This window comes from Megascapheus bottae, chromosome 14 (assembly GCF_031878675.1).
Source record: "Megascapheus bottae isolate mThoBot1 chromosome 14, mThoBot2.hap1, whole genome shotgun sequence".
NCBI lineage: Eukaryota > Metazoa > Chordata > Mammalia > Rodentia > Geomyidae > Megascapheus > Megascapheus bottae.
This window is the reverse complement of record NC_143522.1, coordinates 50,901,221-50,923,129: the sequence shown is the minus strand read 5'-3', so window position 1 is coordinate 50,923,129 and position 21,909 is coordinate 50,901,221. Positions and strand designations below refer to the sequence as shown.

At 35.7% G+C, this 21,909-nt stretch overlaps 1 protein-coding gene across 4 annotated transcripts in view; it reads left to right on the top strand.

The window, feature by feature from the left end:
- Positions 1–21,909, top strand: part of Nubpl (NUBP iron-sulfur cluster assembly factor, mitochondrial) — a 217,367-nt gene that overhangs the window by 148,096 nt on the left and 47,362 nt on the right. Inside the window, exons 11-12 of one of the 4 annotated variants that reach the window (XM_090345204.1) lie at positions 6,667–6,699; positions 9,016–9,282. The exons of 1 other annotated variant lie outside the window; for it this stretch is intronic. In XM_090345204.1, the coding sequence (XP_090201330.1) occupies positions 6,667–6,699; positions 9,016–9,063 (81 nt within the window). In that variant the 3' untranslated portion in view covers positions 9,064–9,282. Of the gene's footprint in view, positions 1–6,666; positions 6,818–9,015; positions 9,283–21,909 lie in introns of those variants that run through there. 2 more of the 4 variants (XM_090345206.1, XM_090345205.1) reach the window with 2 other exon arrangements.

The window sequence follows — 21,909 nt, the reverse complement described above, 5'->3', positions numbered from 1 at the left end:
GATTGTTAGGAGATGAGAATCTAATGTAATAAAATGTTAAGTTGAATAGGTAGAGGGCATCCAATCACTACAGATAAGATTTTTCATATCATTCATTCATATGACTGGGAGGTAGGCTGGAGGCACTAGTAATGTTTCAGTAGGCAGGATTGTTGGGGATACAAAGTGGCTGGAACATAAAATCTTTTAGCATAAAAGGCTTCTGTTGTACATCTTTTTAAAAGTTAAGAAATATAATTAATTATGTGTAATGTCTTTCCTAAGTAGTATTTTCTATTTAAATTGAACCTGAGTTATCATCTGGTACATTGGTTTTGATGTAGTTTCTTCTCTCCTTTCCTGAGCATTCCCTATCTGTCTTGCAATCATTTTGTTTTTGCCCCTTAACCAGTGTGCATACTTTTACTGTAGTTTTGCCCATCCATAATGACTTCCGTTTCATGCTCATCTTCTTTCTCTCATCTTCTGAAAACTGGAAAATAAAATAGCCAAAGTCTGTTAAAGCTGTAAATTAAGGGTTAATTGAGACATGAATTTTGCATCAGTAGCTTCCTTATTTAGTTTTGTCTTTCAAGAGATCCAAAGGTTCTTTCTGAGAGTACAGATGACTGAATTGCTGGCAATATGATCTTTGAGTGCAAAAAATATGTTACTGTAGTGAGGTTGTTTTTTCTTTGTCTTTTAGGTATCAGAATACTAAACTATATTTACTGTTTACAGTAGTAAAAAAGAACAAATAATATACAAGCTGGTGAATAATACGATAGAGCCAACAACATCCTCCATGGTGATTTCTTTTTATTTCCAGTCCTGGGCTTGAGCTCAGGACCTGAACACTGTCCTTGGACTTTCTCAAGGTTAGAGCTCTACCACTTGAGCCTCAGCACCACTTCCAGCTTTTTTTTTTCTATTTATATGGTACCGAGGAATCGAACCTGGGTCTTCATACATGCTAGGCAAGCACTCTACCGGCCCACCGTGGTTTCTTATGAATAAAAAGACATATTCCTTCATTTCAGTCATAGTTATATGTATTTTCTACCTGCTTATTATTTCATTAAGAAAAAATTCTTTCAAAGTAACAAACATTTTTGAAAAGAGGAATGTCATATAACAGAGAGTATATAACTCAAAGATATGCTTTTAAATTCTAAGCAACAGTTAAAGTGGTTTGTTGGAGGTGTTTTTAATACTTTGATTTATGTCTGTATAGATATCAGAATTTTTCTTTACTGTAGCTGAGGAACATTTCTTTTTTCATTTTGATAAATAATTTTTAATTATTTTTTTCTTTTTAAATTTTTTTTACATTGGAAATAATATTTTATCAAATCAAAATCATAGATAACAAAATGTAAAGTTTTTTTTATTGTGGCAATAAAAAACAAAGTAAAAAATAATCCCAACACATAATTTCAAAGCTTTAATTTAATTATGAAGTTTGGTTATAAGATAATTCGTTTGTGAAAAAAATAAAAATATAGTTAGCTCATTAGATTATAAAATATGAGTGAAAATTGTAAGAAAAATACACAATAGGCCCAAATAGCATAATTGACAATTTCAAATTTCATTGTCTCAAAAATAAAAAAATGATTGATAAAATGTAGAAAGCAAATGTAATTCAAAAGGAAAATTTGTTCTATCCATTCTTGTATATTTGGTGAATAAGTCATGAAAAGCAGTATGAAAGCCATTTAAATTTTTTTTTTTTCTTCTTTGGGGCCGGCAGTTTTGCCTAGTGGTTAAAGTGCTTGCCTAGCATGCATGAAGACCAGGGTTCAATTCCTTGTTACCACATACATAGAAAAAAGCTGGAAGAGGTGCTGAGGCTCAAGTGGCAGAGTGCTACCCTTGAGAAAGTCCAAGGACAGTGCTCAGGCCCTGAGCTCAAGCCCAGGACTGGCAAAAAAAAAAAAAAAAAAATTCAGTTGTGGGGGTTGAACTCAGGAAGTGGTGCTGTGGCTCAAGTAGTAGAGCGGTAGCCTTGAGAAAAGTCTTTTTAAAATTTTTTTATTGTCAGGGTAATGTACAGAGGGGTTACATTTACATTCTTAAGGTAGTAGGTGTATTACTTCTCACACATTGATACCCCTTCTCATGTTTCTATCCCCATTTTCCTTCCCCCACCCCCTCCCATTCATTTTGTTTTAATGTGATCAGGTACACATATCTATTGCACTTTTGTGTTCCTCTTTATTTTTTTCATCCAGTCTTCTCACATCATACTTCTCATGCTTAAATAACGTATAAATGCTATTGAAACATAGTCGTATTTATGTCTTCTTTTAAACCTAAGATCAAAATATAGAGTAATTGAAACACTAATGTCAGCTAAATGATCAGTAAGTGATAATATTTCAGAGAAATTATAAACATACTACATGATAGATCAATGTAAACAAAAAGCATATAATTTTTGCATTCTAAAGTAATAGCCCAATCTTTATATTTATGTGTGTGTGTGTTTGTATGTGTGTGTGTGTGTGTACAAGAGTTTATAATCAGGACTACATTCTCCACTCTCACTCACTTTTCCACTCAAAGCTGGTGCTTGAGCCACATCTCCACTTTTAGCTTTTTACTGGTTAATTGTAACTAGCTTTTCTGCTTAAATCAGCTTTGAAACTGGGATCATGAGGAACATTTCTGAAAATCTTAAGACAACCTGAACATTTATGATTTAGGATAGTTTGGTTTCATAAAATTTCTTCAAAAATGTTGGAAATTTTCTGTACCACATCATCAGCCTTAAGTAGGAAGATGTCTGATCAATTTTAAGATTTTAATAGAACCATGAAGAGGAGAAAATATGTCTTTGTTATTTTTCCATGGAAGATATTACTTTCTACTTATAGATTGCAAGAATTATTATTCTTAATCAACTCCTAATAACAGTAATTACAGTGTGCCAAATATTGTCAGTCCTTTTATTTACATTGTTTTCCATCCTTGCAGCAATTTATTGCAATAAGTAAAGAGCTGCCATATTATAGTTGAAGAAACAGAGGCTCAAAATATTTAACAAAAGTTTAATATTTTACCTAAGATAGCATAACTATTGAATTATAAAATATGATTAAAAGATAGTTCTCTTAGCTGCAGATGTTGGCTTCTTTCCATCGCATCATCTTCAGAGTCCTGTATAAATATAACTAAATTTCTTCAGGTTCTTTTGAGAAACTGGTACAATGTTTAAGTACACTTAAAACCATCTTGCTTGATATCATACCCTGTCCATTTTCTCAGATGAATAGGCAGAGCTTCATTTATGTAAAAAAAAAAAAAAAAAGAAGAAGAAGAAGCTTGGGGGGGGGGGGCAGAAGTGGTGCTATGGTTCAAGTGGTAGAGCTCTAGCCTTGAGAAAGTCCAAGGACAGTGCTCAGGCCCTGACCTCAAGCCCAGAACTGGCAAAAAAAAAAAAAAAAAAAAAAAAAAAAGCTTGAGCCAGGCTTGATGGCTCATGCCTGTAATCCTAGCTAACTACTCAGGAGGCTGAGTGCCTAGGCTGAGTAGTAAAGTCCATGAAACTCTTATCTCCAATTAATCACTAGAAGAAGGGAAGAGGGGCTGTGGCTCCAGGGTAGGGCAGTACCCTTGAACTGAAGAGCTCAGGTACAGCGCCCAGGCCTAGAGTTCAAGCCCCATGATCCATAAAACAAAACACAAAAAGAAGCTTGTTCAAGGTGGTACTAAAAGCCAGTTCCACACTTAGGCTCTGATATACAGTCCATGCTTTTATTTCCCAGTACCAGTACCTCTCTCACTTCCTACTAATTGAGAGGTTACTCCAGTGTGTCTTGAATATGGAAAGACAGCTTTGTGTTCAGCTCCTTTTCATAATAACTCAGGAAATGGTGACATATACAGCTGCAGAACAGAACATAGAAGGTTTCTAGGCTCAAGAATCCACTGTATGTGCCAAGGTGCATGCCTTCAATGAACTGGACTTCTGTGTTAATCTCGAAGAAGATCTCTGCATAGAAGGAAAAACACTAAATCTGAATCCACAAAAGGTTTCATTACCAAGCTTGATAACTTAAGCAATTTCCCTAGACTTCTTCAACTGTTGTCTCCCTCTATAAACTGATATCACAATGAGGAGGATCAAAGTATGAGACAACACTGAAAAATGCTCCTAGAACAAAACTGTACTTGCTACTTTCTGGAACTTCCTATGTTACAGCACTGAATATCTTTCCTCTTCTTTTTATTAAAGGAGTCCAGTCCACTAATGACCTACCTCTTACCTAGTATCAAGTAAATGATACTTTTTGACAAAATTTAAAATTCAGAGTGGCAAAATTGGAGTCACACAAGTAGATTTTGTGATTTTGCTTCAAAGTAATTTAACTCCTAAATGTTAGAATGCTGTGATTGTATCCTGGAATCTAGACTCTAAATCTGAATCCTTCTGGCTAGACTTGTAACGGAATTTGCATGCTAAGAATCCTGTTCCATTTCCCCCTGTTGCTTTTTAATGCCAGAGTAGATAACTAGAGTCAGCTAGACCATCCGTGGCGCTTGGTAGACTAATAAAAAGATCTAGAATAAGAAGGAAGGTTATTCTACATAAAGTTGAATTGATGGAAAAAGAAAAAATTAATATTGAGAAATCTGCCCTATCTTTTAAAAATATGTGATGTAAGTGTTATCTTTGTGCTATACAGATTAACCAAAAATGGAAAGATTTAATTAGTTCTCAGGCGGGAAAAGGCATTTTTTATAGGAGCTCCTCAGGGAGATTGTAAATTTCCTTTGGCATAATGATAATGACAGCAGGTACTAATATTATTTATTTGCTCTGTGCCAGCATTCACAGGCTTACTTTTACTGCTCCTCTAAACCTAGGAGGCAGATATTGTTATTTTTCAGACATGAATCCTACAAGTATCTTGCCCATGTCCCTTTATATATAAGTAATGAGGTCAAGTTTCCAGACCTAGCCTGTCAGATTTCAAGACCCCAGCTTTTCACTCATGAGCGGTTCTGTCTTCCTTTTGTATTATAACTGGAATATTTAGAAAATACCAAATGCTCTGTAAATTTTAACTAGTATTGTTAATAATGGTAATAGTATATTCAAAACTTTAAATTTATCATTTCAGGGGGGGAAAAAACAGTTTTAAAAAATCTGAAACCACAGCTCCCAGGCCCAGAGTTCAAGACCCAGGACTGACCAAAAAAAAAAAAAAACAGAAAGAAAAAGAAAAAAGAAAAGAATATCTGAACCCAGGGGCTAGGAAGATGCATGGCCTAATGATAGAGTACTTGCCTAGCATGCACGAAGCCCTGGGTTCAACTTCTTGATATCACATACACAGAAAAAGCTGGAAATGGTAGAGTGGTAGAGTGCTAGCCTTGAAAAAGCTCAAGGACAGTGTGCAGGCTCTGAGTTCAAGCAAAAAAAAAAAAGGGAAGAAAATCTGAAGCCTTAATCCCAGCCCCTGGGAAACAGGCAAGAGGATCATGTGTTTACTATAATAAGATTGTATCTCAAACAAGAACTTTAAAAAATCTTGGTTTCATAATAATTTTGTATGAAGATGATAGGAGAAGTAAATAATATACAGCAGTTATTTAAAAAAAAAACTTTTGTATATTGTGGGACTTGAACTCTGGGCCTGGGCATTGTCCCTCAGCTTTTCTGCTCAAGGCTACCACCCTACCCCTAAAGCCACAGTGCCACTTCCAATTTTCTGGTGATTAATTGGAGATAAGGGTCTCACAGACTTTTTAGTGCCCGGGTTGGCTTTGAACCGCAGTTCTCAGACCTCAGCCTCCTAAGTAGCTAAGATTACAGGTGTCAGCCACCACACCTGGCAAAAACTCTTAAAATATAAATATCATGCTCATTGTGAACATTGAGTTGACTAGAGGCCCACTCTGACTTGGGAGCTGACCATATAACTCAATGCACTGGGAATCCTAGAAATGAAGAGAGGATGAAGAATGTAACACTGAGCCAGAATTTCCACATTGTATTCTTGCCACCCCCCCCCCCCCCAACAACAACAATAAAAAAAATCCAGCAATTAAAATCCCCCAGAGGTTGTAGGTTCTAGGTGCTCAGTGCTGGTATTGCAAACCTCAAAGATGAAGAAGAAAATGCTCATTGAAAACCACAGTGTGGTAAATGCAGTTCTCCTTCAAATGTCAATACCTTTTATAGCTAGACTCCATCACTAGTACTGCGATTAGAATTTGGAAAATAATAATTACTAATACTAACTATTTTTTTCCAGTCCTGGGCTTGAGCTCAGGGCCTGAGCATTGTCCTTGGATTTTCTCAAAGCTAGAGCTCTACACTGGAGCCTCAGCACCATTTCCAGCTTTTTTTTTTTTTCCTATGTATGTGGTACCAAGGAATCGAACCTGGGTCTTTGTGCATGCTAGGCAAGCACTCTACCAGTAGGCCAAACTCCCAGCCCCCTAAATACTTTTTCAGAAAGCTGTCTTCCAAATAATTATCCTCCAAAGAATCTAAAAATCTCTCTTCTCTGCTTCACCTGTAATGTACACAGACCTATCTTCTCACTACTGAATTTCCTCATCCTTCCTAGCCTTTTTCACTACCAAATACAGCAGGCATCTGTAACAAAGATTGGAGAGTCATTTTGTGTCTTCTGGGAGATGTGTAGAACAAATGAATCTGCTCTTTTTCAGGCCAAAGCTTACCTGAGGGTTGCTGTGGAAGTGGTAAGAAGACTGCCCCCACCTTCTGAATGATTCCCAAGTGCCTTGGATAGTGTCCTGACATTTGACAATAAGATGACCTTTGGAAATGCCATAATTGTTTCTTTTTGTTTCTAAGGAAATAATGTCTTATTTTCAGATTTGATTTACAAGTATAAATTTTTTTTTGGTGTCATGGGAGTTTGGACTCATGGCTTTGTGCTTGCTCAGCAAGTGCTCTACCATCCCTAACCCACGACAAATACAGTTTTCAAGTATCAGTGTTAATTGTTATAGTTAAGATTTTTTTCAAAAAGCTGATCTGTATTAACTGTACCCCACCACATTTTATTTTATTGATCTCCATCTTGAGGTGATCAATATTGATGTTACAATACCAGTCTGGGACCACTGTCGGTCATGTAAAGAATTTACTAAACTTGTGTGTGGGCATAAATATAGCACCTCCCACTGTCATTTGAACACTATAGTCTTGGTTTGAATATTGATGTGGTACCATGTTATATGGAAATGAACCTCTGCTTCTTTATCTAGTCTGGACTTTAGCTTTAATGAATCTGGATCTCCAGGGTGGTACTTGGACATACATATTTTTTAACAATATCATAATTTTGATGATAGCTTGTATTATAATAGAAAGAATAGCAAGTATATTTTGTGTGCTTGTAATCTGCCATTCATACAAGTGAGGTACTTTTCATTTTATTTTATTTTATTAATGAATTTATTTTTTGCCAGTTCTGGGGCTTACACTCAGGGCCTGAACACTGTCCCTGGGCTTTCTCAAGGCTAGTGCTCTACCTCTAGAGCCACAGCACCACTGCCAGTTTTTTTTCAATGTATGTCGTACCGATGAATCGAACCTGGGTCTTCGTGCATGCTAGGCAAGCACTCTACCACTACGCTAAACTCCCGGCCTATTTTTTTTTTCCAAATAAAGAAATGGATGTAGGGGAAAGTAAGTGTTGCCAAGGTTACCTTTTCTAATAAGTGATGAAGCTAGGATCTAACCACTTGGGTATTTGGATACTGGATTCCTCTTTTTCTATACAGATGTGCATTTTTAGTTTCAAAGAAGAGAAATGTTTATTTTCGAGATCAAATTTTCCCTTCTTTGCCTTTTATGAGCATTTCATGAAGTTCATGTTTCAAATACATTGAAAAACATGCATCTTATTTAATTGAAGCTCAGAATGAGGAAAGGATGTTGCAAAGCCAAGAAGCAAATAGTTGTAAAATTACAGATACTGATAAGAGTTAATCCTCAGTTATAGGAAATCTTCTTTGACCTTTGGCAACTTCCTTGAACTCTCTTGCTCTGTAATTATCAGCCAACAAGTTGAACAGAGTTATGATCATTGTGAAAATGTTTTTGCACAATATTTATAGAAGTTTTATGTGTCTGACTTAAAGCAAGCCACAATTTCTTCAATAAATAAATGGTGGAACATCCTCATCATGAAACCACAATTTAAAATTTAAAAACAACAGAACATGAAAAAATATGCATTCCAGAGAAGTATGCTGAGTATCAAAGCAATCCCATAAGATTCTGTAGGTATATACGTATATATGTATGATTTATATATGTATGACAAGATTATAGAAATGAAGAACACATTTCTGGCACTATATTAAGGTTGGATAGAGGAAAGTAAATATAGCTATAAAAACATCTTGAGTGATCATTATGATGATGGAAATATCCTTTAACTGTGACTGTTTTGTTTTGATATTGTACTATACCATTGGAACGAATTGTTAATATAAAATTTCTCTGTATTAATGTAAGAGGCAACTTAAAAGATACTTTTGTGGAGCTGGGGATGTGTCTTAGTAGTAGAGTGCTTGCGTAGCATGCACAAAGCCGAGGATTGCATTCCTCGGTATCACATACACAGAAAAAGCCAGAAGTGGTGCTATGGCCCCAATGGTAGAGCACTAGCCTTGAGAAATCCCAAGGACAGTGCTCACACCCTGATTTGAAGCCCCAGACAGAGAAAAAGAAGTTGCCATGTCCTGTGAATTAAATATCTCTCAACTCTGTATCTGTTCCCTTTATCTGAGTAGTTATCTGTTTCAGTCAACTTTGCCATCACCATGGACTCCAAGAAAGACCAAATTCACAGATAACTATTTTATTTTAAGGAAGGCAAATTGCCCTTTAAACAAGCAGTGTCTTGTTATCGTAAAGCAAAGAGTCAGAATTCAGGAGACCACCTTGCTTCTGTTCTGTTCTAGTAATAAAGTAAAAACTTCTTACACCTATGACTTGAAACTGTATGAGCTATGCATACCTGTCTCATTCCCTGTCCTTAGTCCTCCTCATTTAATCTGAAGCAAGTGTCTACACCTGAAGACTTCTGAAGATGAATTGAAGTGCTGTTTTCCCACGGCTGCCATGGAATACATCTTTCTCGGCCATTCCCCCTGTTGGTTTTATTTGGCTTGTGGATGTGAGTGGACGGACCTAACTTGTGACTCCTAGACATTGAGTCTAGGTCTAAAAACCTGGCTTCGTTACTTCTTACAGTACATGTAAATCTACTGTGATCTCAAAATAAAACTAAATTTTTTTTAAAACATGCTCTGCTATATGTGAACCGAAATTTTCTGGATCAAATTATTCATACTGATTCACATTGTGAATTAAAACCTTTGTGCACACAGTAATCATTAATCACTGAGAGAAAAAAAACCAATGACTTAAAGTTTTAAGTATTTGTGCTTTTATCGTCTGTTTAGGAAAAGGACAATTTGGATTACCCATTGAATATTTCTGCAATAAAAAGCAAGTGCTTAGACCAAACTTAACTTTGAAAAAGAATGATTTAAATAAACTTCACAGTTGCTTAAATTTAAAAGATCTAACTGAGAAATTAAAAAAAAAACAACTCTTTACTCACAAACAAAATTGGATCTTCTGTATATCTTTACTTCTAGTGAAGTCTCCTTGACTTTTACTATAAGGAAAATGTTTGTGTGATTGGAGTATGTTTGCTGTTGTTGAAGTGGAAGCTATAAACAGGAGAGCTAAGCTTATTCTAAAAATTTGTCCATAGCTGTCTTTGTTAAGTTTCACAGTGCTCTCTTCAAAGATACACACTTGCACAGTTTAGTCTGCTAGTTGCTGAGGGGTGATATTTATTACTCATTTATCATGTTTCTGTGGAGTGAAGAAAGTAACATTCTACTATCCTAGAAGGGAACTAAGCTCCCTCCCTCACTCTGCTCTCTCCAGTAAAGCATTGGTTCATCTTATGAGAAAATTTCTGCCTGAGGTACTCTGAATTTCTTTTTCAGCTTCTACCTAGGATTTTGTAGGAAGGTCACAAAAAATATGAAGGTGTCCATGTTTGCTTTGGATACAGGATTTGGTAGTTCATTGTGATCATTCATCTGCTCGTATTGAGTATTGTCAGTACTAAAGCTACAATTTCAGCTCTTATGTGAATGAAGTTCACATCCCTCAGTTTCAAACCTGACTCTAAGAAAAAGAAAAAAATCTCTTCATAGAATCCTAAAAAGCCAAAGTTGAAGAGTACGTTAGTGTTTAGATGGTCCTACCACTCCATTTGAAGCATGTCTAGTAAAAAGCAAATTCACCAATGGTCAACACCTTTGTTAGCTGCTGGAGGACATTATTCTGAAGTACACAACATATGCAGTAAAACAATCAAGATGTAAATATATACACAGTGAACATGCATGTGACTACAAATCAGGTTAAAAAGTAGAACACAGAGCCGGGAGAGTAGCCTAGTGGTAGAGTGATCATCTAACATGCACAAAGCCCTGGGTTCTATTCCTCTGTACCACATACACAGAACAAGCTGGAGGTGGTACTGTGGCTCAAGCTGTAGAGTGCTAGCCTTAAGCAAAAAGTGTTAAGAACCAGGCCCTGAGTTCAAGCCCCAGGACTGGCAAAAAAAAAAAAAAAAAAAAAAAAAAAAAACAACGAACGCAGCCAATCTCCTAGAAGCTCTGGGGTTCTCTCCCAATTTCTACTTCCTCCTTCCATACAAAGTTAACATATCTTTGTGCAGTTTCACCTAATACCTAAATCTTGTATTTAGAGAAAGTATGCAGTAGATATTCTTTTGTTCAATATTGGCTGCTTTTGTTCTCTATAGTGTTACTGTGGTGGCTACTTTTTCTCTATACTGTTTCTAACACCCACATCTCTTATCTCTTATTGCTTGTTACCACATATTTGCTCATCTTTTCTTTTTTTTTTTTTTTTTTTTGCCTGGGAGGTCATGGGGCTTGAACTCTGGCCTAGGTGCTTAGCTCCAGGCTATTGCCCTCCCCCTGGTTGCTGCCCTAGAGCTCTTCAGCTCAAGGCTACCACCCTGCCCTTAAGCCACAGCCCCACTTCCCATTTTCTAGTGATTAATTGGAAATCAGAGTCTCCTGGCTTTGTATTGCCCAGGCTGGCTTTGAACCGTGATTCTCAGATCTCAGCCTCCTGAGTAGCTAGGATTACAGTCATGAGCCACTGTGGCCAGCTTGCTCATCTTCTTTACTAGAGTGTAATTAATATACACAATTTGCTCACTGCACTGTAGATGGTCATTTAGATTGATGACAGTGTTTAAACATTTCTATACATGTTTTCATAGTGCCCATGTGCTTAGATTTTTTTTAAAATTCCTTCTGAGAAATTTACTGGTACTTATTTACTAACTTCATTGCATTTATTTTGCATTTCCCTAATTACAAATAATGTTGAACAACTTTACATACATACATACATACATACATACATACATACATAATACAATACATACATACTTGCTAATTGGACATCCTCCTTACCTTGTTACAATTTTTGCTCATTTTTGTATTCTGTCAAGTCCTGAGGGCTTGAACTCAGGGCCTAGGCACAGTACTTGGACACCTTTTTCGCAAGGCTACTGCTCTGCCACTTGAGCCACAGCACCACTTCCAGCTTTTACTGTGTACCAAGGAATCAAACCCAGGGCTTTGTGCATGCTAGGCAAGCACTCTACCATTAGGCTACATATACTCTTGGCCCCTTATATATTCTTGATATGAACCTTTGTCAGTACTTACGTACCAATGATTTGCCTCCCTTTCTCTTGTGATAACTTTTGATAAAAACAAAATTTTAATTGTAATGTTTCAAATTTGTTACTGATTTTTATATTATACCTCAAGGTTATGAAGATATTGTCTACTCTGGTTTGGGTATGCTTTATTCCTTGAAGGTTCATGTGTAGCAGGCAAATGCTTTTCTTTCTTGAGTGCATTCTTACTTTCGCAGGACTTTGTAAGAAGGTTGGTTTTACAGTGAGCCTGGTACCTCTGGATCTCTCTTTGGCATACACCATTTACCACTTCTGTTAATACCACCCACTATTCCTGCAGTCTTTCTGCCATTGCAATGCCATCCTATCCAGAGCTGAGCACATCAGTATTATTCTCGAATCTCTAAATTGTGAACTAAATAAATCTATTTATAACTGACCCAGCCTTAAATATTTTATTACAATAACACAAAATGGTCTAAGACATCCTATCCTTACTTCTGGAGCTATAATTGTTTTGCCTCTTACATTTAGTTCTACAATACATCTTGATTTTTTCTTGTTATGCTCTTTGGTGCCACCTTATATGTAAATGAAATGTCTGGGTTTATTTCTGGTCTCTATTCTGTTCTACTAGTTTATTGTTGCACCAATAACTCACCAACTTCATTATCATTATGTTCTTCATGAATGTTTTGTTTACAAAATTCAAACAATGGATAGAATATGTTTAGTTTGACAGGATGGAGAAAATGTGAAAGAGTATCACACCCACACTTACAACAAGAAATCTGTGAGCTACAAAATCATAACTTTTCTCAAACCCAATAGGAAGTGAAGTTATAATTGCCTATGCAAGCAAGGGCAATTACTTCCAAGGAGAGAGGAATGCATGCCTTGAGAGAGCATGAAGGAAAGATTCCATGCAAATTGCAAACAAGTGAGAAAAAATAAGGTGAGGGGCTGGGAGTGTGGCCCAGTTTTAGAGTGCTTGCCTAGCATGTCATGAATACCCAGGTTCAATTCCTTAGTACCACAAATATAGCAAAAAGCCGGAAGTGGTGCTGTGGCTCAAGTGGTAGAATTCTAGCCTTGAGAAAACCCAAGGGCAATGAGTTCCATCCCCATGGCTGGCAATAAAATAAATAAATAAGATGAGCATTTTTTTTACAAAACATTGCTAAAAAACTGAATGTAGAGTAGCAGGAGAATGTGGGTCCCCTGGAAGCTGATAGAAAATGGAAAGTTTGTCCCATCCTCAGAGTTAAAGATGCCTAGGAGAACTGAATGCAAGGCAGAGAGCTGGGAAAAGATTTTTTTTATTGGCATAGACTTAGAGGAGGGGAGCAATTACCCTATGAGAAAATTATAAATCACAAGCCCCACAGGATTGCTGTGGGGACAGCAAACCTTCTCGCACTAGGGCATTGAATGAGACCTGTTATGACAAGGAGAGAAAAGAGAAAAACCCTCTATCCCTGATGGAGAAATAAGAAGGTATCCTGGCTGTAGGCCATTAAAGATTATCATAACATTAAAGTACGGATATGATCTCTGAGAAATCTTATTTGTCATTATTAAGGAGCACAGAGTTCATCTAAAATTTAGATTAGCCCCCAACAACAGAACTTGGACTCCAGAGTAAAGTAGCAAGCACTAAGTAGCAAGGAGCACCAGTCCAAAGCTGGGTACTGGTGGTGCATGCCTATAATACTGGTTACTAAAGAGGCTGAAATCTGAGGAAAAGTCAACCCAAGACTCTAATCTCCAATTAAGCAGCAAAAAGCTGGACCTCCTGTGAACAATTTTTTTTTTAAAGCCTGGCAAGAACTGAAAGCCCCGAGTTCAAGGTTTGATACCAGAACTAAAAAGAAAAACAGCAAACCTATGCTGTATAAAGAAGCAAGAATGAACAGAGGTTAAAAGCTAAGAGTTCGGGAATTAAGCAAAATCCTTTGACAACTCAACTTAAACACAAGGTAGAACTAGAGTGATTTGGGGCTAGTGATTTACTATAACAAATCCTAAATAAGGAACTCCTGGCCAGACTAACTGTCTCAAATGCTAATGTTCTAATAGAAAATGGTGTATGTCCACTTCTAACCATAAATACTATTTTAGTTCATTGATTTTTATTATACTTCATTATTACTTAAGAGAATAAAAATATAGAAGCAGGAAAGATCAACCACCTGGCAAGAAAGAAGAAATTAATAGAGTAAGACAGAATCCAGGAATTGGTACAATCCAAGATGGAATTTTAAATGCCTGTGATTAACATGCCAAAGGGTTCAGTGGACAACATTCTAGGACAGATGAGGGATTTTAGAAGAGAGAAACTATAAGAACAAGTAAAAGTAAAAGTTTAAAAATTAAAAATAAATAAACAAAAAGCAGTAACAGATAAAGTATGCCTTTGGGCCTGTAAGCAAGCCTGTTACAGATGAAGAAAGAATCAGTAAACATGAAATAGATAAATAGCACCTAAATTGAGGTAGTACCAAAAGTAAAAGGTTAAAAGCACTCAATATGCCATAACTGGGAATACACTGGCATCTTATATGGAGAAGAGAGAAATACTAGAACAGAGGAAACAGAAATAACTGCTGCCAATTTTCAAACAGTATCAAGCCACAAAGCTCAGAAAACTCTAAGCAATTTTATTTAATCTGGATACATCATATTGACACAATTTATAATCTTAATGACAGCAAAGAAAAATATTTTACATTTTATTCAAATAGGTCCAAGAACTGCAACAGCAAAACTACTTAATGAGATGCTAAAATGAACAAACAAAATTGTCCATCCTGAATTACATTCCAATGGGAAGAACATTCAAAAGGGAAAAACTTTACACAAGAGCTGAGAGTGCTCATTAGCAGCAAACTATGCTATAAATATAATAGGAAGGTTTTCATGTGGAAGGAATAGAATACCACACAGAAACTCCAGACTGTATTTTTAAAAATCCTTGAAATATTACAGTTGTGATTAATAGTAAATAGAAAGACTGCTGCCTTATTTTTAATCATTCTAAAAGACAATTCACTGAAAAATAGCATACATTATGGGTTTGTAGAAAATATAAACAAAATATATGACAACAATAGCCCAAAATTTAGGTCATTGTGTACTTACAGTGCAATACATATACTTAATTCTTTTATGTAAAATTGTTTGAAAGTAAACTAAGTTTAAAGCTGAATAGTATAAATTTTCAAAATGAACAGTAATACATTTTCAAAATAGTAATACAGTTGTGGAGATAAAATTGAATTATAAAGAATAATTCACCTAAAGCAGAAAGAAAGAGGTACAAGAGAAACAAAAGAACACCATAAAATAGCTGTTAAGATGACAAATTGTAATTTAGTAAACAAAATATCCATAGCATATTAATTAAATGACAAAGATTGTCAAATTAAATAAAAAAGACCCAACTGTGTATAATAAAGCTGTTTTTCTTTCCCTCCTTCCCTCCCTCCCACCCTCCTTTCCTCTTTTCTTCTTTCCATAATCTTACTGTATTGCCCAGATTTTCTTCGAACTCCTGGACTCAAGTGATCTTACTGCCTCAATCTCCTGAGTAGCTGGGACTACAAGCACATGCCACCACACCTGGCTCAAAAAGCTCTGATATATAAAGATGAAAATAGATTATAAGCAAATATGGAAACAATAGACAATGTAAATATTAGTCAAATGGTAGACTAAATATACTATTTTCAGACATCGTAGACTTCAGATAAATGAACATTACCAGTGAAAGAGCAAGACCTCACATGATTGTAAAGGTGAATTTGAATAACCCCTACACAATTAATAGAGCAAGAATAAACAATAACACCAAAACAATAACTATCGATATTTATAGGTCATTCTACCCCCAAACAGAAGAATACACATTGCTATCTTGTGTATGTGGGAAATTTACCAAAAATCAGCAAATTTCATACCATGAAATATTCTTAAACATATTCATTTAACATCATATCATGTGAACTATGCCCTTTATCATGACAGGATTAAATAGAATCCAACAATTGAAAGATATCAGGAAACTCACAGATTTATGGGAATAAAGCAATTATTTCTCCATGAATCAAAAAGGAAGAGGCAAATTATATTTTTAACTAAATTGATATAAAACAAAGCATATCAAAATGTGTGGGAACAACTAAAGCACACCCCCACCAGGAAATATAACCCAAAGTTCTCATCTATGAAGTAACTCCACATTTAGAGCAGAAAAGAACAAATTAAACCTAAAGCAATGGAATTTAAAGAAATCAATGAAATTGAGAAAAACAGTAGAGAGAAATCAAAAGTTAGCATTTTGAAAAGATCAAGAAAATGGGCAAACTTTTAGCCAGACTCATGAAAACAAAGACAAAGAAGACATACATCACAAAATCAGAAATGAAAGAGAACAGGGCCAAAATTCTATCAACAACTTAAAAGGACAATAGGGCTACAAACAACTTTATCATAAAACTGACAATTGAGAGAAATGATCAAAGCTTATTCAAGAAATAGGTAACCTAAATAGTTAAAAGTCATATAAGGAAATGTAAATTAAGAAGCAACAAGGAAAATTCCATCCCTAAATGTCTTCATTAGCGACATGTACCCAGCATTGAAGAAATACCAGAAAAATAATATAGAATCATTACCAACTCATTTTATGAATCCATCATCCTCCTATCAAGCCTGGGACAGACAGAAGATTATAGCCAAAGATTCCTTATTAACATTGATACATATCCTCAGCAAAATAATATTTAATGCAACATAATATCAAATATTTTGACTAAGAGTCCATTCCAATGCAAGATTGGCTCAATGTTTGAAAATCAGTCCACCTAAGTAAGCAGCAGAATAAAAAGAAACCATCTAAAGTAGAACAGACCAAAGAGGGAAAAAAAAAATCACATTTTTCTCAGCGTATGGCAAAATTCAGCATTCACCTTTAAAAATTCTCAACAGAGTAGAAATAGAATACAAGTTTTTGAACTTGTATTTATTTAGTATAAAATGGGAGATATTACATCAAGAGAATGAAGTGACATATGTATTGAGAAAATATACAAATTATTCACAGTTGTCTTTATTATCTGGAGAAAAAAACAAAATAAGTAGAATATTAAATGGGAATAGAGTTGCAATTCACAAAGTCAGTGTACAAAGATCTGTTTTATTTCTGTATAATAACAGCAATTAGAAATTGAAAACAAGGGCGGGGAGTTTGGCCTAGTGGTAGAGTACTTGTCTCACATGCATGAAGACACAGGTTCGATTCCTCGGTATCACATACATACATAGAAAAGCTAGAAGTGGTGCTGTGCCTCAAGTGGTAGAGTACTAGCCTTGAGAAAGCCCAAGGACAATGCTCAGGCCCTGAGTTAAAAGCGCAGGACTCGCAAAAAAAAAAAAGAAGAGGAAGAAAAAAAGAAACTGAAAATAATTTACAAGTATATGCCAATAGGTTTACACAAAAGTACATGCAGAGAAACTCCTATGGAATATTCACATATGAATCAAATAAGGAATGTGAAAGATCTGTTATGCTGACCACAACAAAGCACTAATGAAAGGGAACAAAGAAAACATGTAAATAGAGTCACATCTCCATGATTTGGAAAGCAATATTGCTAAAATACCTTATCTTTCCAAATTCAACTCTGTCCAGTGCTATCCTATCAAATCCTAGGAGGCATGTTACTGAGATTGACAACTATTTCCAAAATTTTATGGAAATAAAAGAGGACTGGAATAGCTTAGAAAGCAATTTGGGGGAAGGGGAGGAGATTAAATTTGGTAGTTAAAACACTAAAACTATTGCAATCAGGGCAATGTGGTTTAGGTGTATAAACAGAAGTATAGATCTTTTGGGTAGAATAGATAATTCGTAAATACACATTCTGAAAAATGTCAAAGCTATTCAGTGGAAATGGATCATCTTTTCAGCTGCTGTTCTTACACTTCTTACAAAAACAAACAGAAACATCAAAATGGATCATAAATTTAAATTTATGATTGAAAATATGGAGCCTGTAGAAGAACAACATAGAGACACAAAAGTCAGTATAAAATTGAAACAATGTTGATAACTTGTAGGTCATTGAAACGAAACATTTGAAAGGTACAGTTTAAGACAAAATTAAAAGGCAATTTATGGACAGTAAGCACTTGTAAAAACAATTGGACAAGGAATTTGTATCAAAAAGAACTCTTTGTAACCCATTGATAAGACAATATCAAAGTTGGCAAAAGATTTGAATAGTCATTTTCCCAAAGAAGTGATACTGTAAAGTAGCACAAAAATGCTCAACATTTTTAGTTCTTTGGCAAATGTAAATTAGAACCACTAAAATGGCTACATTTGAGTAGACTGACAATGTCAAGGATCTGTGACTATATGAATCTACTGCAACTCCATACACTTTTGTAAGAACATAAAATAGTTCCATTTAAAAAATAATCCAACACATTCTTAAAGAATTGAAGGTGAACTGCCTAGCGATCTGACTATTCCTAGTTACTTAGTCAAGAGAAATAAAACATGTATCTGTATAAAGATAAAGACATATACATGAATACTCATGTTCCAACCACCTTTCTTTTGCAAGAGTTACAAGACACTGAAATGTTACAACAAAGGATGAGCACAGTTTGCTGTAACTATATGGTAGAATATTCCTGAACAGTGAAAGAACTATTGAGTCTTTCAATAGTTGAAAGAGCTAGACAAAAAGAGGACAAGCTGGGGCCCGGAGTTTGGCCTAATGGTAGAGTGCTTGCCTAGTATACATGAAGACCCAGGTTTGATTCCTCAGTACCACGTACATAGAAAAAACCCAGAAGTGGTGCTGAGGTTCAAGGGGTAGAACTCTAGCCTTGAGAAAGTCCAAGGACAGTGCTTCAGCCCTGAGCTCAAGCTCAGGACTGGCAAAAAAAAAAAAAAAAAGACAAACAGCCTGGTGTGTGTGTGTGTGTGTGTGTATGTGTGTGTGTGTGTGTGTGTGTTTACTAAAGCTTGAACTCAGGGACTGGGTTCTATCCCTTAGCTTTTTCACTGAAGGCTGCTTTCCTACCATTTGAGTCACATCTTCACTTCTGATTTTTTGGGTGATTAACTATAGTAAGAGTTTCACAGACTTCACTGCAAGGGCTGGATTTGAACCACAGTGCCTAGAACTCAGCTTCCTGAATAGGTAGGATTATAGGCATGCACGCCCTTTTATAAATTAAATATGTCAAGCAATAATGATTCTCATTTTTATTTTAATTGAGAACTAATATAAAAATAAATTGTTTCAATCAAGAAAAATAAAAACAGGGCTACATCTGACTTATGAGATGATGGGTATGTATTCTTTTTTTTTTCATCCCCAAATAGGGTTTGATGTATTTTAATATTTCACCAGGGTATTCTAAAGACTTTGTGACCATGGCAGATTTACCGGAAATACCAACAGCCTATAAAGGAAAACAGAAAATATCATTCAACTTACCAAGTCTTATACAATACAGACTTTGAAAATATTTTTTTTTCTTCCAGAAACATGCCTTTGTACTTGGGTCTTCATCTTTAACTATTGGGAAAGAACTGTACTTAACTCACCTACAGGTTTTCAACCATATGGGTTCATTATATCTTCATTACACGACTTGAAATCCCCAAATTCAAATCTCCAAATCCTTACAATAAAGACTTGTAAGTAATGTTACTAAATTCTTACAAGTGAAATCTCTTTGAAATTCAGCTTTGCTGAATGAATTGATATCCCATAACCCCTAGAATCTTCTATATGATCCATCAGCTATAGCTTAACTTTCTCAATGTAGAAGAAAAAAGAAACAAATAGGTTAGAAATGGTGAAATGAAGAAGCTGGGAACAGCACTGTGAGACAAGGCAATGAGAAAAGAACAATAAATAGGAAAGAGAAGAGAATAAACTCAGGAAAGTACAGTCAGCTCAAGAGGTGAGATGCCAAAAATGAACAAAGAAAACACTTTCCAGAGATGGGTTAGGGAGATGTCCTACACTAGACAATAAATGGCACCAATGCACACATAATTGGAAGATTTTTTTTTCTTGCCAGTCCTGGGGCTTGAACTCAAGGCACTGGGCAGTGTCCTTGGACATTTTTTGCTCAAGGTTAGTTGCTCTGCCACTTAAGCTACAGCATCATCTCCAGCTTTTTTCCAAGTATGTGGTACCGAGGAATTGAGCCCAAGGCATTGTGCATGCTAAGGGAGTACTCTACTGCTAAGCTATGTGCCTAGCCTGGAAGAGAGATTTTAAGAGGTTTGTTGTTGTTTCAAAATAACTATGACTTCTCTTTAGCATGACCCAAACAGGTAATTCTTGGAGGCCAATCATAACTACGCCCCAGATTCTGAAGAATAATGGCCCCTGGGACAATGTCTATAAGTATTTTGTACTCTGATATATTTACATGGCTTAGTATGTTCTGTTCTTTGAATAAAATCTTTTACCTATGGGAAAAAAAAGAAAAAGAAAAACAGGGAGGGAGGTGGTACCAAGTCTTGGACTCTGGGCCTCACACTTTTGCTTTATTTTCTTGTTCATGGTTGGTGCTGTATCTCTTGAGCTGCCTCCAGTGCCCATTTACTGGTTAACTGTATGTGTAGTCTCACAGAGTTCTCTACATAGGCTGGCTTTGAACCATTATCCTCAGATCTCAGCCTCCTGAGTAGCTAACATTACAGGGATGAGTTACCATCACCAGTAAGAAAAAAATATTTGAAAGAGTATAGGTATTGCATCTGTTGAACTGTTGTTTAAACAATATCTCTCCCAGTGTGCCAAATGGTTTTAATTATGGTATGCCCAGTTGTTTCTTCGTCATCTCTTCATATGAAAAACTATACAGTTGCATTGTAAACTACCAGGAGAACATGCTATTAAGCTATCTGTGCTGATAAAGGTATTTTCTAATTATGTTGTAAGACTCCACTTGTAAGTAAATTCCATTAAACATTGGTCTTCTCTTATAGCTCACTAATCATAGTTTATCTAAATCAAGTACAACAGAAAGCCAACATATCCAAAAAAATGACTTTACTGTGCCTAGATCCAGAGATTAGCAATAGTACTTCATATTTAAAATCCCCATAGCATTCAAAGGAACCAATAGAACAACTGTCTTCAATTCCTCCTACCTATACTTGCCCCTGTGGAGTGCACACTTAATTGAGGACATTGTTAAAAATTAAGTAAAATTTAAAATTAGTAAGAGCCAAGATCTGAATTTTAGTATATTAGTTGTTTTCTGAAAATAGATTAGAGAATAGGTGAAGAATCAGGCTTGAAGAATGGTAGTTGAATGTGAGGAATTAATATGAGGAAGGAAATGAGAGGGTCACAGTGAACTGAAAAATATCCTTATAGGGGAGCTGTGGGAAAGCAGCCTGCTTAGGAGTATTGTTTCATATTTGCAACTGATGGATAACTGGATGGGAAAATAGATCTGAGCAGAATGCAGAAAACCTTGAATAACAGGAAGACTTAAGATTTTTTAAAATATTTGGTTTATAAGCTAGGTATAGTGGCACATATTTATAACTCTAGCACTTGAGGGACTGGCAAGAAAATCTAGAGTTTGAGAACAGACAACACTACATAGCATACCCTCCCCCCCCCCCACAAATATGAACAATGTATGTCTTTCAGAACTTAAAAGTGGTAAAGGCATTTCACGAATCCTGATTCTCCCTTTTAAAAGAGTCTCACAAACTGATTGGGGGTGTACGGGGGAAGAGCCACAGTGCCACTTATGGTTATCTGGTGTTTAGTTGGAGATAAAAGTCTCACAGACTTTTGTGCCCAAGCTGGCTTTGAACTGTAATCCTCAGATCTCAACCTCCTGAGTAGCTAGGATTACAGGCATGAAACACCGCTTCCTAGCCAGATTTTAATTTTTACATAAAGAGCAAATATCTAAGAAGGCCACAAAAAAGCAACTTCTCTACCTGATATCAAAATTTACTATAAATGCATAATAATAATGATTGTGTTGATATAAGAATAGAAAATGGGAAGAAATCGAGTGTCAAGAAATAATCCATTTGTATTTCAGCACCTGCTCTGTGACAAAAAAATGATATTGGAAATAAGTAGGAAAATAGTCC